General features: G+C 40.2%; 1 protein-coding gene across 1 annotated transcript; it reads left to right on the forward strand.

Moving 5' to 3' along the window:
* Positions 1-5,368: 5,368 nt before the first annotated feature.
* Positions 5,369-12,436, forward strand: SMT1 (sterol methyltransferase 1). The gene is made up of 14 exons (XM_010258850.3): positions 5,369-5,534; positions 5,752-5,858; positions 6,565-6,631; positions 7,426-7,499; positions 7,653-7,737; positions 8,220-8,275; positions 10,387-10,441; positions 10,717-10,764; positions 10,924-11,007; positions 11,099-11,215; positions 11,305-11,388; positions 11,518-11,643; positions 11,818-11,915; positions 12,137-12,436. The coding sequence occupies exons 2-14, from the start codon at positions 5,776-5,778 to the stop codon at positions 12,186-12,188; spliced, it is 1,029 nt and encodes a 342-aa protein (XP_010257152.1). The 5' UTR covers positions 5,369-5,534; positions 5,752-5,775; the 3' UTR covers positions 12,189-12,436.
* The last annotated feature ends 1,777 nt before the right edge of the window (positions 12,437-14,213 follow it).

A 14,213-nucleotide genomic window follows, 5' to 3' on the forward strand; every position in this document is an offset into this window, starting at 1 on the left:
TCATTTTGTTGGTCTGGGGGATCGATTGAAGCTGACCCTGACCAATATGGATAAGTTGGAGGCTGAGAAAGACAAGATTCAGCAAACTGCTACCAACGCCGTAGAGAAGCGCCGCGAGATGCAGCGGTTCTTCGCTGACGAATAGAAGTTCCACAAGGAGGCTGAGGAGAACCTGAAGAAGACACAAGATCTTCTTGCCAAGGAGCAGATTGAGAGGGCTCGGGTAGAGAGTCTCATCTCCAAGGCCGAGTGGCGTCTCCATCAAGCTGAGGAGGGTATCTCTGAGGCGAATAGGCGGGTGGCCGATATAGAGCGGAGGGTCGAAGAGGCAGCTAAGATGGCTTCTGAGGCCGAACAGAAGACGGTTGGTGCCGAGAAGAGGGTCTAGGAAGAGCGGGTTAGCGAGCTGGACGACGTTGCTTTCGGGGCTTATTTGGACGGGATCGAGGACACCAAGAAGGCACACCTGGCGGTGTTTCCGGACTTCGATGTTGAATCTCTGAAGGTGATTCCCTATACTCCCAAAGAGGCAACTAACTCTACACTTCCTTCTCCAGTTGGTGGAGAGGTTTAAGCCAGAACTTTTATTTTTGTGTATTTGGCTTGAAGGGCCATAGAACAAATTTGTAAAGCCAAAAAGATTTTTTTGTACATAATGAAAATCAGAGGAATTTTTTGATCTTTTGCTTCAACTGTTGCACTTGTGTACTATTGCACTTTGTGTTTTGCTGTATTATCTTTCCTTGTATGTTTTCGCATCGTTTTTTGCACTTATGCTTTTGTTGCTGAAGGGTCCTTGCCCCTCCAAAGGAAAAAACACAGCGTGGGATGGGCATAGTTCTCTTCAGTTACTTTGTTCTATTTTTGTGCGTCAAGATCATGGCAAAGGGGTGGCCGAGGTGAAGCCTTCGAGGCTGAGCCGGGGCTTGCCTGACCTAACACCCTTTTAATCATTCACTTAGGCGGGGCCGAAGAGGCCTGTGATGGGGAGAGGTCGAAGCGGGGTGCCAAGCTTTCCTGACTTTCTTCCCTTTACTTAAATGATAGCAACATGACCCGTCGATGTAGAATGGGGTCGAGGCTGAGCTGGGGCTCACCTGTCTCCCAATTTTCTAAGTGTTGGGTTCGGCGGGGCTGAAGTGGCCTACCATATTAAGGGGCGGCCGAGACAGACTGGGGTTCATCTGGCTTCGTGGGGCCTAGGTCGAGCAAGGGCTCACCTGGCTCCCGTATCCCAATGTGTTAACCTTGACAAGGCTGAGGTGGCCTACCATATTGGTGGGTGGCCAAGACAGAGCTAAGGCTCGTCTAGCTCCATGGGGCCTAGGCAGAGCCGAGGCTCGCTTAGCTCCCATGCCTCCGCACACTTGTTTTCACGGGGTCGAGTGCAACACTCCGATGAGGCTGACTTCTTTTACTAGTAGCACTAAGTGTAAAAGTTCAGGAGGCTAGTCGCCACCGAGGCGGGGCGTTGAGGCACATGGGGCCCTCGGTCGTTTTGGCATATTCTAACACGCTAAGTCATAGCCAAGGTGTCCGCTACTTATTCGTTAAGTCTTGGCATCGGTTTAGCGAGGGGGTATAGACTCGGAGGAGGCCTTGCGCCCCTACCAGTCACGAGGCCAAAGAGTTATAAAGACATAGTAGGTAAACGCGCTGAGCACTAAGCCGAAGAGGAACTTTGCTTTGTTCATTCCATAGTTTTTAAAAATATATTACAATCATTTGTAGTACATCCAGAGGTTCTCCGAATTCCATGTGCGAGGAACTTTGCAGATGATGTTTTTCCAAAAGAAGTTTTGGATGGCTCGCGCCGTGATGGCGGTGAAAGGCTCGGCTTCTTCCCACTTTAGTGAAGTAGTCTACTGCGATGACGAGGTACTTTCTGCTCCCTGTGGCCGGAGGAAAGGGGCCAAGGAGGTCCATGCCCCATTTGGCGAATAGCAATGGAATGTTGAGGGCCGAAAGTGTGGTGGCTGGCCTGTGGCATAAGTTGGCGTGCCTCTGGCATGGGTCACATCTTTGCACCAATCTAGCTGCGTCCTTGTGGAAGGTAGGCTAGAAGTAGCCCTGCCTTAGTGCTTTTTGGGCTAGGGCTCTCCCGTCGAGGTGGTTACTACAGATGCCTTCATGAATTTCTTGTAACACATAATTGCCCTCCTCTGGACGGAGGCATCGGAGGTAAGGCAGGGTGAAGGATATTAGGTATAGCTTTCCCTCCAACAGGGTTTAATGGGCTGCCTATCATCTAAGTCGTTTTGCCTCATTTTTGTCTTCGGGCAGTTGTCCTGTTGACAAGAAGTTAACGATGGGATCCATCAATGAAGGTTCGGCCTCTATGGGGAGCACTTGGACTTCTTCGATGGAGGGCCGAAGTAGCTTCTCGACGTGCATAGTCCAGCTGAGGGATCCGCTCAAGGTACTCACGAACTTGGAGAGAGCGTCGGCTCGTGCATTCTCGGCTCATGGGACCCATTGCAGGGAGAAGCGTTGAAAGTGACGGGTTAGATCTTGGACTTTGGCAAGGTACTTGTCGTTCACCTGATTTTCCACCAGCTATGAGTCGTTGAAGGCTTCGACATGTGAGGAGTCGGGGTCCCTAGCAAGCTGGAGACCAGCGAGGAGGGCCTCGTACTCGGCTTCGTTGTTTGATGCTTGAAAGTCAAACCTTAGCGCATATTTTAGGACAATATCATCTTGTGTGAGGAGGATGAGGCCTACTCCACTTCCTTTAGCATTGGAGGACCCATCGACAAAGAGCTTCCGTTGAGGTTGAGCCTCATCGTCAACATGATCCCCCTTAACATTTTCTGGGGGTTAGCGAAGGGCTCGACTAAAGGTGCACTCCACTATAAAGTCTGCCATGGCTTGTGCTTTGATCGCGGGCCTCGGCTGGTACTGGATGCCAAATTCCGACAACTCGATGGCCTACTTAGTCAGGCGTCCCGAGGTCTCAGGTTTGGCAAGGACGACCTTGAGGGGCTAGTTCATCAAGACCTCTACAATGTGGACCTAGAAATATGGCCGGAGTTTCCTTGCCAAAGTCACGAGGGCAAAAGCCAACTTTTCTATCTCAGGGTACCTGGTATCGGCGTCACAGAGGACCTTGTTGGCATAGTAAACCGGCTTCTACATGCCATCTTCCTTGATGAGGACTGAACTGACTGCCTCATCCCCAGCCGAGAGGTATAGGTACAAGGTTTCCCCCTTAGCCGACCGGGCGAGAAGGAGAGGTGAAGTAATGTACGCCTTGAGCTCGTCAAAGGCGCATTGGCACTCCTCCGTCCATTGGAACTCTTTCAGCTTTTTGATGGCCCAGAAGAAGGGTAGGCAGTGGTCGACTGACTTTGACATGAAGCGATTGAGGGCTGCTATTCGGTCGGTGAGTTTTTGAGTCTCCTTCACCGTCTACGGGGTTGCCATATCTAGTATGGCCTGTATCTTCTCAGAATTAGCCTCAATGCCTCTCTGTATAACAACGAAACCTAGGAATTTGCCTGATGTAACACCGAAGTCACACTTGCTGGGGTTAAGTTTCATGTTATACTTTCGCAAGGTGTCGAAGGTTTCGGCTAGGTCTGAGACGTGGGTCTCAACCCTCAGGCTCTTCACTACCATGTCATCCACATAGGCTTCAATGTTCCTCCCCATCTGCTCTTTGAACACCTTGTTGACAAGGCACTGGTAGATGGCCCCAGCATTGTCGAGGCCGAAGGGATCACACGGTAGCAGTATGTGCCATGCTCGGTGATGAATGAGGTTTTCTCTTCATTGTCTGGGTGCATCTTTATCTGATTGTATCAGGAGAAGGCATCCATGAAGCTAAGCAGCTCATACCGTATAGTGGCGTCAACGAGGTGGTCTATCATCGGCAAAGGAAAACTATCCTTGGGGCAGGCTCGGTTAAGGTTTGTGAAATCAATATAGATCCGCCATTTCTCGTTAGCTTTCTTTACCATAACCACGTTTGACAACCAGTTAGGGTAGTGTACCTCTCGGATGAAGCCGGCATCGAGTAGCTTTGCCACTTCCTCCTCTATGGCCTTCCAACGTTATGGTGCAAAGTTCCTCTTCTTTTTCCGAACTGTCTTAGAGCTCGGGTCCACACTCAACCTGTGTGTAATGACCAAGGGGTCTATTCCGAGCATGTCAGCGGCGGACCAAGCAAAGATGTCGGCATTGGGTCTTAGGAAACTTACCAATTCAGATAGGCTCTTAGGGGGAAGGTTGGACCCGATGCGGACTGTTTTGCCGGGTTCGTCATCGTCTAGGGAGACTGAGACAAGGTCCTCAGCCGGCTGGCTCCTCCCTAAGGTCGATACCCTCTAGTGGCAGAGCTTCTTTATTCTTGCCCTTTAGTACTGCCACATAACACTGACAGGCGGCATGTTGGTCTCCACGAACGACCCCGACGCCACGCTCGGTGGGGAACTTCAAGGCAAGGTGGTAGGAAGAAATGACTACCTGGAGTGCGTGAAGGGTTGGCCTCCCCATTATAGCGTTATAGGATGAGCCAATCTTGAAAACATCAGGTGACTAATTTATAATCTTTCTTGTCCGACCATCCATTCCAGTCCAATTTTGAAAACACTGGTTAACACCGTTTATAAGAAGGAATTAAATAAAATGAAAAGTAATAATACTTTATACTTTAGAGATAGATCAAATTCGAAAATAGGAGTGCTTTAGTTAAGAAAAAAATATATAAAATTCATTTATATAATGTAATTTCAAATATAAAATTTAACGAAAGTGACTTGAAGTAAATATCTTAAATATAGGTCTTAAGCTAAGCTAGTAATTCAACTTATATTTTTGCCCTCGTAATAAGGGAGGGATCAAATACAAAATATAGGTATTTTAATAAAGAAAAAGTTCAAAATCTAGACCTTATTCTAGTATAGATATAGATATAGTTTAAGAATTTAAAAAGAGATTAATATAACAAAATTTGTATGATAAACTTTTTGGATGATATCGTATTGAACAAAAATGCATATTCGGCCAATTTCAACATTTTAGTTTTTATGCGTTTTCTTATTAGTGGTTCGAATGATAAGACCCGTCTTTCCCATTCTACAAGAAAAAATAAAGAGAAAGTTATAAAAAAAAGAAAGTGATAAAAAAAGGCCCATTATTATTACCGTTTTGAGTCTAAAAATTCATTCTCCCTTTACAAAACCTGGCTCCAATACCCGTTGTTTTTTTAATTACAATTACAAAAAAGTGGATGAATATAATTGAAAAAAATATGTAAATGCAATTCCTATTGACTGTTGAGTGTTGATCGCTTATTCCGGTTTGGCCTTGGGCAGTTGGGCCCCATTGTGCCATTTGGTATTTGAGGACAGACGATACACTCTGTTTCTGCTCTGTCTCTTCTACTTCTTTCTCTCCACCACCACCACCGGTCTCTTTCTCTCTCCCTTTCGTATCCAACTTTTAAAGGAGCTCGTTTTATTCGTCGTAGGATCTCCAGTGTGTTCTCTTGCTCTCGGCAGGCTTTTTTTGGGCTTTTAGATTCGGTCCTCGATGTAAGTTCTCTATGCTTCGTTAATGGCGTCAGTTTGATTCTAGAACAGACGGGATTGTTGTAGACAACTTGGTGATGTTTGAAGAACTTTTATCTTTCGCTCTTTTCTTCTTGAGAAAACTTCTGATCCTTAGACAGTTTGACTATTGCTTGTTGGCACGACTGTTGGGAAAGAGATGTGATTTTTAATGCGTTTTGGAATTTTGAGTGTTTCCCAGATCTGTGTTTTGGAGGATTGAAAAATGTCGAAAACTGGAGCTTTGGATCTCGCATCTGGCGTTGGCGGAAAGATTGAGAAAAAGGAAGTTCTTTCAGCTGTTGATAAGTATACTCTCTTATTCCTTTCTCTTTTTCCTAGTATCTTAGTCGGACGTGCATGTTTGCCTTAATTGAATGAATTGGGGCTCTTTGATCTGATCAACGAAGTTAATCATTGAAAAGTCACGGAAGAATTAGGACTCTTTGATCTGATTTACTGGATACAATATCTATATTCCTTGAATGGCTATTATATGATCTTAAACTCTTAAGAATGTAGACTTACAAACAGTCTTCTAGATCTTACATTTTCTTCCGTGTCACTTAGATGCCGTTTTTTGTTTTGTTGTTTTTCTGTGTTGTACTTTTCAGTACGATTACCATGAACTTCCATTATAACATTATAGTTCAGCTTCTGTCTTTTGATTTTCAACACTGGATTTATTCCACTTGGCCCAGTCTTGCTGTGCTTTTAGGTTGAGCTTTGAATCACAACTTACTCGAATGAAAAGAATTTCGAATTGAATGTTTTTGTGTTCCCGGTACAGGAAAACAACTATTTTTTTTGCTCCCGGGAATACCAGATTCGTTCACATGGAATGTTATAAAATATGCCCTAAATCGCTTAATTAGTGTTTTACGTTCATTATCCATAATTTGCACTCTGTAGTGTGTTTATTTTGGTTTCTATGTTACTTATTCAGTATCAAGTGTCATCAAGGATGCTTGGTGTTTTTGAGTGATATCTGACGTAATTCTGGCTAATAATCCAGGTACGAGAAGTATCATGTATGTTATGGAGGTGATGGGGAAGAAAGAAAATCTCACTATACTGACATGGTAGAGTATCTGTTCTTCTGGTCTCCCAATTCAATGTGAAACTTGTAGACCAATTATCCTTCTGTTTTAAAACATATGTATTTTGGGATAAATTCCCACTTTTGGCTCCAAGCACATTCTATTCCGAATAAACTGCATTTTGTGATAAAACCCAACAATTCCTATGATCATCTTGACATGCAAGAAGTGAAAAAAGTGCATTGTCTGATCTGATGAACACTGCATAGAGGCTATACCATTGACAGTGTGGGTACATCATCTACTTTATTTTTGAAATATTGCTTCAAGTAGTTGGAAATCAATTTTCTTATGAACACTGCACATATAGTCAGGGTTGGAATTTCATGCTCAATTAATTGTTCATGTTTTAATAATGAAGAAGCCTGCACTGAAACAGCACTTGCTGAGCCTATTAATATTTCCCTTTTCTTTGGTATTCTCCTTAATGTTTCTTCCTTGCTTCCATAGTTATGTTTACATAATGCCTAAGAAGATGGGAGTGAGATGTCTGTTATATTACCATGGTTTAGTGAATATTACAACGGATATTTTCAATGGGAAATTGTGCCTTTTACAAAGTGTTACATCTTTGCATTTCCAAATTTTTGATTATATAAAATACCATTCAACATAGCAAGGTAATATGAAAGTTTATCATTATCATTATTATTGGACATGGAACCCATCTTGGTGATTCATTTGCAGCAAAACTTGAGTTTTTCTTTTTTTCCAATTCTTCATTTATTTTCCTGCAAACAATTTAATCTGCTATTTCTGTTTCATATGTATTTTAGGTTAATAAATACTATGATCTTTCAACCAGCTTCTATGAATTTGGGTGGGGGGAATCCTTCCATTTTGCGCCCAGGTTAGCGTATATTAAGTGATTTATTTTTTTGATCAATGTGTATATTAAGTGGTTTAAGTCCTTTCTTCTACAAAGTTTACCGTGATCTGGATATGCATTTTAAAGTTGTATTTCCAGTTTTACCAATGAAAAGCGCAATCTGTATATCTGCAGGTGGAAAGGTGAGTCACTTCGAGAAAGCATCAAGCGTCATGAACACTTTCTTGCTTTACAACTAGGTCTGAAACCTGGACAAAAGGTTTGTTTGGTTCAATTGTTCTTCTGCTGTAACATGAAAATCCCTCAATCATCAAAGTGGTGTTTTCTGGGAGGTCCAGGGCCAACTCAAACATGTCTTAAGCATAGAAGAGCCAACTAAGATTAACCCAACCTGAACTGACCCAACCAGAGCCTAGTTGCTAGCCAAAAGCACAACTAGGGTTGTATCACAGAATCAGGCCAATCTGGGTGCTCTATACAATAATATGAATAAAGGGTACTTGAAATTATGACTATTAATATGACAACGGAGGTCCTACTAAAGATACTTGACAGCTTAATTAGCGATTGAAAAGTTGAAGTTCTTGAGACATACACCAACACGGAGAGGAAATCCAGCCTGATCCAACCTAAATCTTGGATTTGCTAGGCCTGGTTCTGGTCAGCCCAACCCAAGTTGCACTCGCAGTAGTTCCAGTTGGTGCATCTTGGTGAAGTTGAATATTTGCTTTGCCATTGCAGGTGTTGGATGTAGGATGTGGCATTGGTGGGCCATTAAGAGAAATTGCTAGATTCAGGTAACCTACTTAATTGACATGTATGGATTATGGAACTTCTTTTTTGTCCTAGAAAATTAAAATCCTTGATTTTGAAGATTGGGTTATTAATTTGTAACATTACAAATAGAAGAAAGCTGAATGAAATCTATTCTTTCTTTTTATTTTTATTCCTCTCGCTGGAAATCTTTCTTTTTATTTTTATTCCTCTAGCTGGAAATTCTGTTTGGTCCTGGTATTTAGTTTGGAATATCCTGTTGTTTCCTGATGATTATTACATTATTATTTAAATTTAAATTGGTAGAGGGGTGATCATCAGGTTCTGGTAGTTCCCAACATTTTTTTTGCTTGAAACTTCAAAAGATAGTTCTCAAGTCTCAACATGCAAAACTCATTGGGTTAATATAATAGATAGCAATATTTATCAAATATATATATATATAATAGATAGAAATGATGGCTGTTTGTGAGTCTTGAAACTGTAAAGTTTGAGAACTATGATGCCCAGAATCCCTAGATATGGATATGGGAAATGGGATATGCCTCTCCATTTCATAAGTCCTGGACATGAATAAGGGCAAGGTCATTTCATGTAATATGGTTATATCATGCTTATATTATCTTACTCTTGAAGCTAAATTTCATTTCTCAACACTTCGCCTTTCCAAATTTAATTAAAATTCTAACATATACAGTTTTTTATAGTATAATTAGTTATAACATACCATGTTATTTGTTTTAAGGCATTAAATGCTATAGTATAGAGTACATGTAGGCGTGTCTACAGTATTCGGTGTTGTATCCGATGAGTATCATGTCTGACACTGGTATGCTTGGCATGTAAAGGTATCCGGGTATCATAGTCCGATAACCATCCCTCTATCATGCGTGTAATAAATATTTTCCTAGGCAACAATAAAATTTGCTTAAGACAGAAAAGGACGATAAATAGAACTACTAACAGAAGGAACTGGCCCATATTTTAAGGAGGGTACACAGAAAGAAATTGAGTGAGATAGAATGCAATATAGGCCTGCTGTGAAATTCAGCCCAGTGATAAGCTCATTCTCCCAACTATTAGACAACTGAGAGAACAAGGTGGTCAACCTGGATTCCAAGGCTCTGGCAACTCATAACTCAAAAGATATCCTCCAAGGAACCCAAAAAAGGATGGACCTAGCAAATAATCTACTTGAGACTTGAGAGTCTTCTGATATCCGCTCTATCATAACCATGGAGATATGTGAACCTTAGCCCTAGGTCCAATGCTAAATTTTCATCTCTAGAAGCTGGATTACCAATAGAACATCAACATCCATCTGAGGTACTTCAGCACATTTTTGGACTGGAGAGGACCAAGGCTATGAGATCTGCCTAAATGAGAAGAATTCACAACCTAAAACCCATTATCAAGATGATTTTTCAATAGTTACTATCATTTTTTTAATAGATACCCAATTTGCTACACCTATCTTTATCTTGGATCAACTTCTCTCTTAGAAATTCTGCCTGTTCCTTGGCTTCCAAGCACTTCGAAATATAGCCAAAGGTGAGCTCTTGCAGCTTGTCTTTTCCCTTGTCCTGAAAGGAGCCTGATACCATCACAAACTTGGTCTAGGCAGCATGCTCAAGAGTTCTGGTTTCAGCATTTCTGCTTTTTATCTTTTCACTATTAAATAATAAATAGTTTTTTTTATTTCAGTTACTGATGAACATATTTATTTCTTCTGGCATTTTTGAGTATAAATAGCCACCTTTTTTTGTATCAAGTCAAAGTGGTAGGTCTATTAGTTATATTTCTTTGTAATGTGAAGAAGGTACACCGAATATTGTGAAATGGGAGTAAAATGTTATATGCCCTAATAAAAAGATGTCAAACATGGTTCATAACTGGGAAATAAAAAAAGAGGTTGAGATCCACCCACAACTTTTCTCTCTTCTTTCCATGTTGTAAAGAAACTTTTGGTGTCTTTCCACTTTTCTCCCACAAAAGAAAAAGGTCTGGCTGTGACAAAATACTACATTGAGTGCCATTGATTTTATCTTTGTTATCTTGGAAAATTCAGTTGGTTATTCAAGTTAGTTGCTTCTGAACTTTGAGCATCACAAATTTGTATGGTGTTCTATTGCAGCTCAACATGCATCACAGGATTGAACAACAATGAGTACCAAATATCAAGAGGAATAGTATGTTTTCCACATTTTTTTTTGGTTCAATAATATGTTTTTTTTGCTTCTATAACTGTTTAATTGATTTTTGTTATCTCTTTGCGCAACATGAAAACCTCTTAAAATAGCTCTAGAATATATTAATTCTTATATTCTGGTACTGTTTAGAAATTCCCATCATAATAATTTATTTTCCACATTTTTTTTGGATAAATGTTTTCAACTTTTATAACTACTTAATAGATTTGTTGTCTTTGTAGCATTTGTACTAACAACTTTCAGTTGTTTCTTAGGAATTGAATCACATTGCCGGAGTGCATAAGACCTGCAACTTTCTGAAGGTTGTCATCTTCTTCGGTCATTTTACTGAACTATTTGTGGTGTAACCCTTTATGTGCATATACATTTTCCCGAGTTTTTTTTTGGTCTGGAACTTAGTTCTAATAGTATGTCCTTTTGGATTCTGGACCTTTATGGTTGTTGTTTTATGATTATTGAAGGCTGACTTCATGAAAATGCCACTTCCTGACAATACTTTTGATGCAATATATGCAATAGAAGCTACTTGTCATGCACCAGATGCGGTATGTTTTCTTAATGTAATTAAATTTAAATCCACATATATTATATGTTGTGTTCAATGTATCCGATTTTTTTCTTTTATGGGTGGAAAAGCTTGGATGCTACAAAGAGATTCATAGAGTATTAAAGCCTGGCCAGTATTTTGCTGCATATGAATGGTGCATGACTGATTCCTATGACCCCAATAATGCAGTCCACCAGAAAATCAAGGTATTGTATTGCCAGATGCACAATAACCTTCAACCGTTTCCTCCAATTCATTTTTCCATGTACGTATAGACTTACTCCCATAAATGCAGGCTGAAATAGAGCTAGGTGATGGCCTTCCAGACATTCGATCAACAAAGCAGTGTCTTGAGGCTCTGAAACTTGCAGGCTTTGAGGTGAGTAGCATGATCATTGCACATTCCATTAATTTAATTATACTGGAAAAATAGAAAAAGAAAGGAAAAAGAAAAGTAGAGACATATATATTGGTATGACATGGAGATGGTCTGTCATTGTTACCTAAGGTGATATGGGAGAAGGATCTTGCTGTGGACTCACCTCTGCCGTGGTATTTGCCTTTGGATGCAACCCATTTCTCGCTAAGTAGCTTCCGTCTGACAGCTCTGGGACGTTTCTTGACCAGAAACCTGGTAAGTATCATGCTTCTGTCACATTTATATTGAACTCAAAAGTTTGAAAAAATCATCCATAATGCTGCTGTTGCAATGGATATAGAAAAATGCCATTTCTCCTTGTATATTATTCTTTTCCCGATTTTTACAATTCTATGGTGTTTATAAGTGCCAACTTCCCTGCTTTTGTAGGTCAAGTTCTTAGAATTTGTGAATCTTGCTCCAGAAGGAAGTCAAAGAGTTCAAGCTTTCTTGGAGAAAGCTGCAGAGTCACTTGTTGAAGGTGGAAGGTGAGATTCTTTCTGTACATGCTCATCTCTCTCTAAATCCTTGGTACTTGAGAAGATCTCTCTCTCTCTCTCTCCCCCTCCCCTCTCTCCCTCAAAGAGAGAACATATTCTGTTTTATTGGGGGGGGGGGGGTTAACAAAGATGAATTGTCTTGTTACCCTCTCTGTTTAATGGGCTAATTGTTCCAGATACTTAAATGTATTCTTAAATGGTTCATACAGGAGGGAAATTTTTACACCAATGTACTTCTTCTTGGCTCGCAAGCCTCATTAGAACAACGGCAAATCTGGCAGTGCAGTAGAATCTTCTTAAAGTTAGTATATTGTTATCTTTATTTACTTTGCCTACCTTTCCCTTCAAGAAGCAGAAATGGATCCAAAGAAAATTAGTTTACCAGGTGTGCTGCTTTTGCTCTTTAATTTCCTTGATATTCTGGCTAACAACAAACAATGTATGATGTAAGAAGACCAAGCTAGGCAGTTAAGCTTTTGTAAGTTGAAGGATATCTTAGATTTTGACTACTGGTTTTGCCACCTGCTGATGTATCTTAGTTCTTGCTTTTTGCGCTGGTTACATGGTCAGGAATGCATGGCATTTATTGCCTGGACAATATTCTGAGATGAAAAGTGTTCTCGGTTTAAATGTGACTTGTGGAAGAATGAAAGAAACTCGAAGTCTCATGGGCGCCCCACAGCACATCACAGCCATGTATTGGGAACATCTCCCCACATGCACATCTCAGCATGCATTGGGGACGTCTCACGTACTTGTCATTGGGAGATGTTCCCAATACACGATTGAGATGTGCTGTGGGGCGCAAATGTGAAGTCAAGTTATTGGAGCCTAAGGGTAGCGTCTAGATCTGCTGCACTTTCATTTCTATATTTGCTTCATTAAGCAATCAGCATGTGACAGGTGTTCATTACACGTGTGTAAAGATTCATACATGTGGGAATGTTCCATGGGTAGCAATAGCAAGCGTAGGAGAGAAAAGAGTAGCAGATCTGGACTCATAAGATTAGGCCAATCAGATTAACCTAGAAGAGAGTTTGATTCCTGTATATATTTATATGGTGATTTGGGGAAGGGGTTGGAGTGACCGGATTCTCTGTAAACTAAAGTTCTAACCACACTCTGCAAGTATGGGAATCTTGTCCTCCATTGGGAACATCTCCCCTTGAATTTAACTTGTACGGGAGATGTTCCCCATGTGCCGATGGATAATGTCATAGATTTTGCTTACAGGAGATCTGAGGCTCAAGTGCAGTGCAGAATGAAACAATGTATGCACAGTTTTTGCTTACCTAGAAAATATTCTTCGAGCTTCAAAGGATGATAAGTTCTACGTAGCACATAATGAAACCAAGTGCAGTGCATAAATGCTGGGGGGATTGATGAGGATTGAGGTTCAAATTATTGACATACCAGTATGACAGTCGTGTTTTGTATCGATCAGCCTGGAAATGGATGCATCTCGTAATATGTTTTGGATGTAAAGCTCATTGAAGTATATATTTATTATTATTTTATTTATTGTTAGTAAATACACTATATAGTAAAAATTGGCTAATTTGGGTTGTATCAGTCTAGGTTGATTTCGATTTGGTTGGTCAGTTTAAAAGATATAAATTTAAAAAATTAAATTTATGATATAAAAATTATATTATAAATTATATTTAAAATATAAAATATTAATACATATCTATGACTGGTTTGTTTGATTTTGGTTGGTATATAAATGGCTAAAGCAAAACTGATCTAACTTGGTCGGGTTGGAAAATTTTGAATCAAAGTTGATTAAAAATACTAAAAGATCGACAAACTTGGTTGAGTTGGTTGATTTCATCAATTTGATAAACAACCCTAGCTAAAATTAATTATTGTTATTTTTGTATCGTAAAAAAATTTGAAAAGTAGGATTTTTTAAGGTCCTGTGGAAAGAAAGAAATAATAAGATTTTTGAAGGTCAAAGGAGCTCCTAGATGAGTTGGTGGTTCGGGCAATAGCTACTATATACATTCTTGGCTGAGCATGTCCCCCACCATCAGTATTTTGGTCTGAGTTTTTTGTTTACTTGATTAGCTGGGGGGTCTCTTGTATGTATTCCGGACATACCTGTTTTTTGTTGGCTTTCTGTATAGTTTCTAGCTGTACATGGAGTTTTTGTGGATTGACAACTGTGATGTTAACAGTTACACTTATTAATACAATTACCTTATTTTTTCTTTTAAAAAATTGAAAAGTAATATATAGAATATAAATAATTATTAATTATTTAAAAAATTAAAAATATAAAAC

Source organism: Nelumbo nucifera, chromosome 7 (assembly GCF_055504915.1).
Source record: "Nelumbo nucifera cultivar China Antique chromosome 7, China Antique-T2T, whole genome shotgun sequence".
NCBI lineage: Eukaryota > Viridiplantae > Streptophyta > Magnoliopsida > Proteales > Nelumbonaceae > Nelumbo > Nelumbo nucifera.

Excerpts from the sequence above, each read along its gene's own strand:
- SMT1 (XM_010258850.3), top strand. The coding sequence starts at position 5,776 with ATGTCGAAAACTGGAGCTTTGGATCTCGCATCTGGCGTTGGCGGAAAG. Across the intron at positions 6,632-7,425 it reads AATCTCACTATACTGACATG|GTTAATAAATACTATGATCT; the intron begins GTAGAGTATCTG and ends TATGTATTTTAG. Across the intron at positions 7,738-8,219 it reads GTCTGAAACCTGGACAAAAG|GTGTTGGATGTAGGATGTGG; the intron begins GTTTGTTTGGTT and ends TTGCCATTGCAG.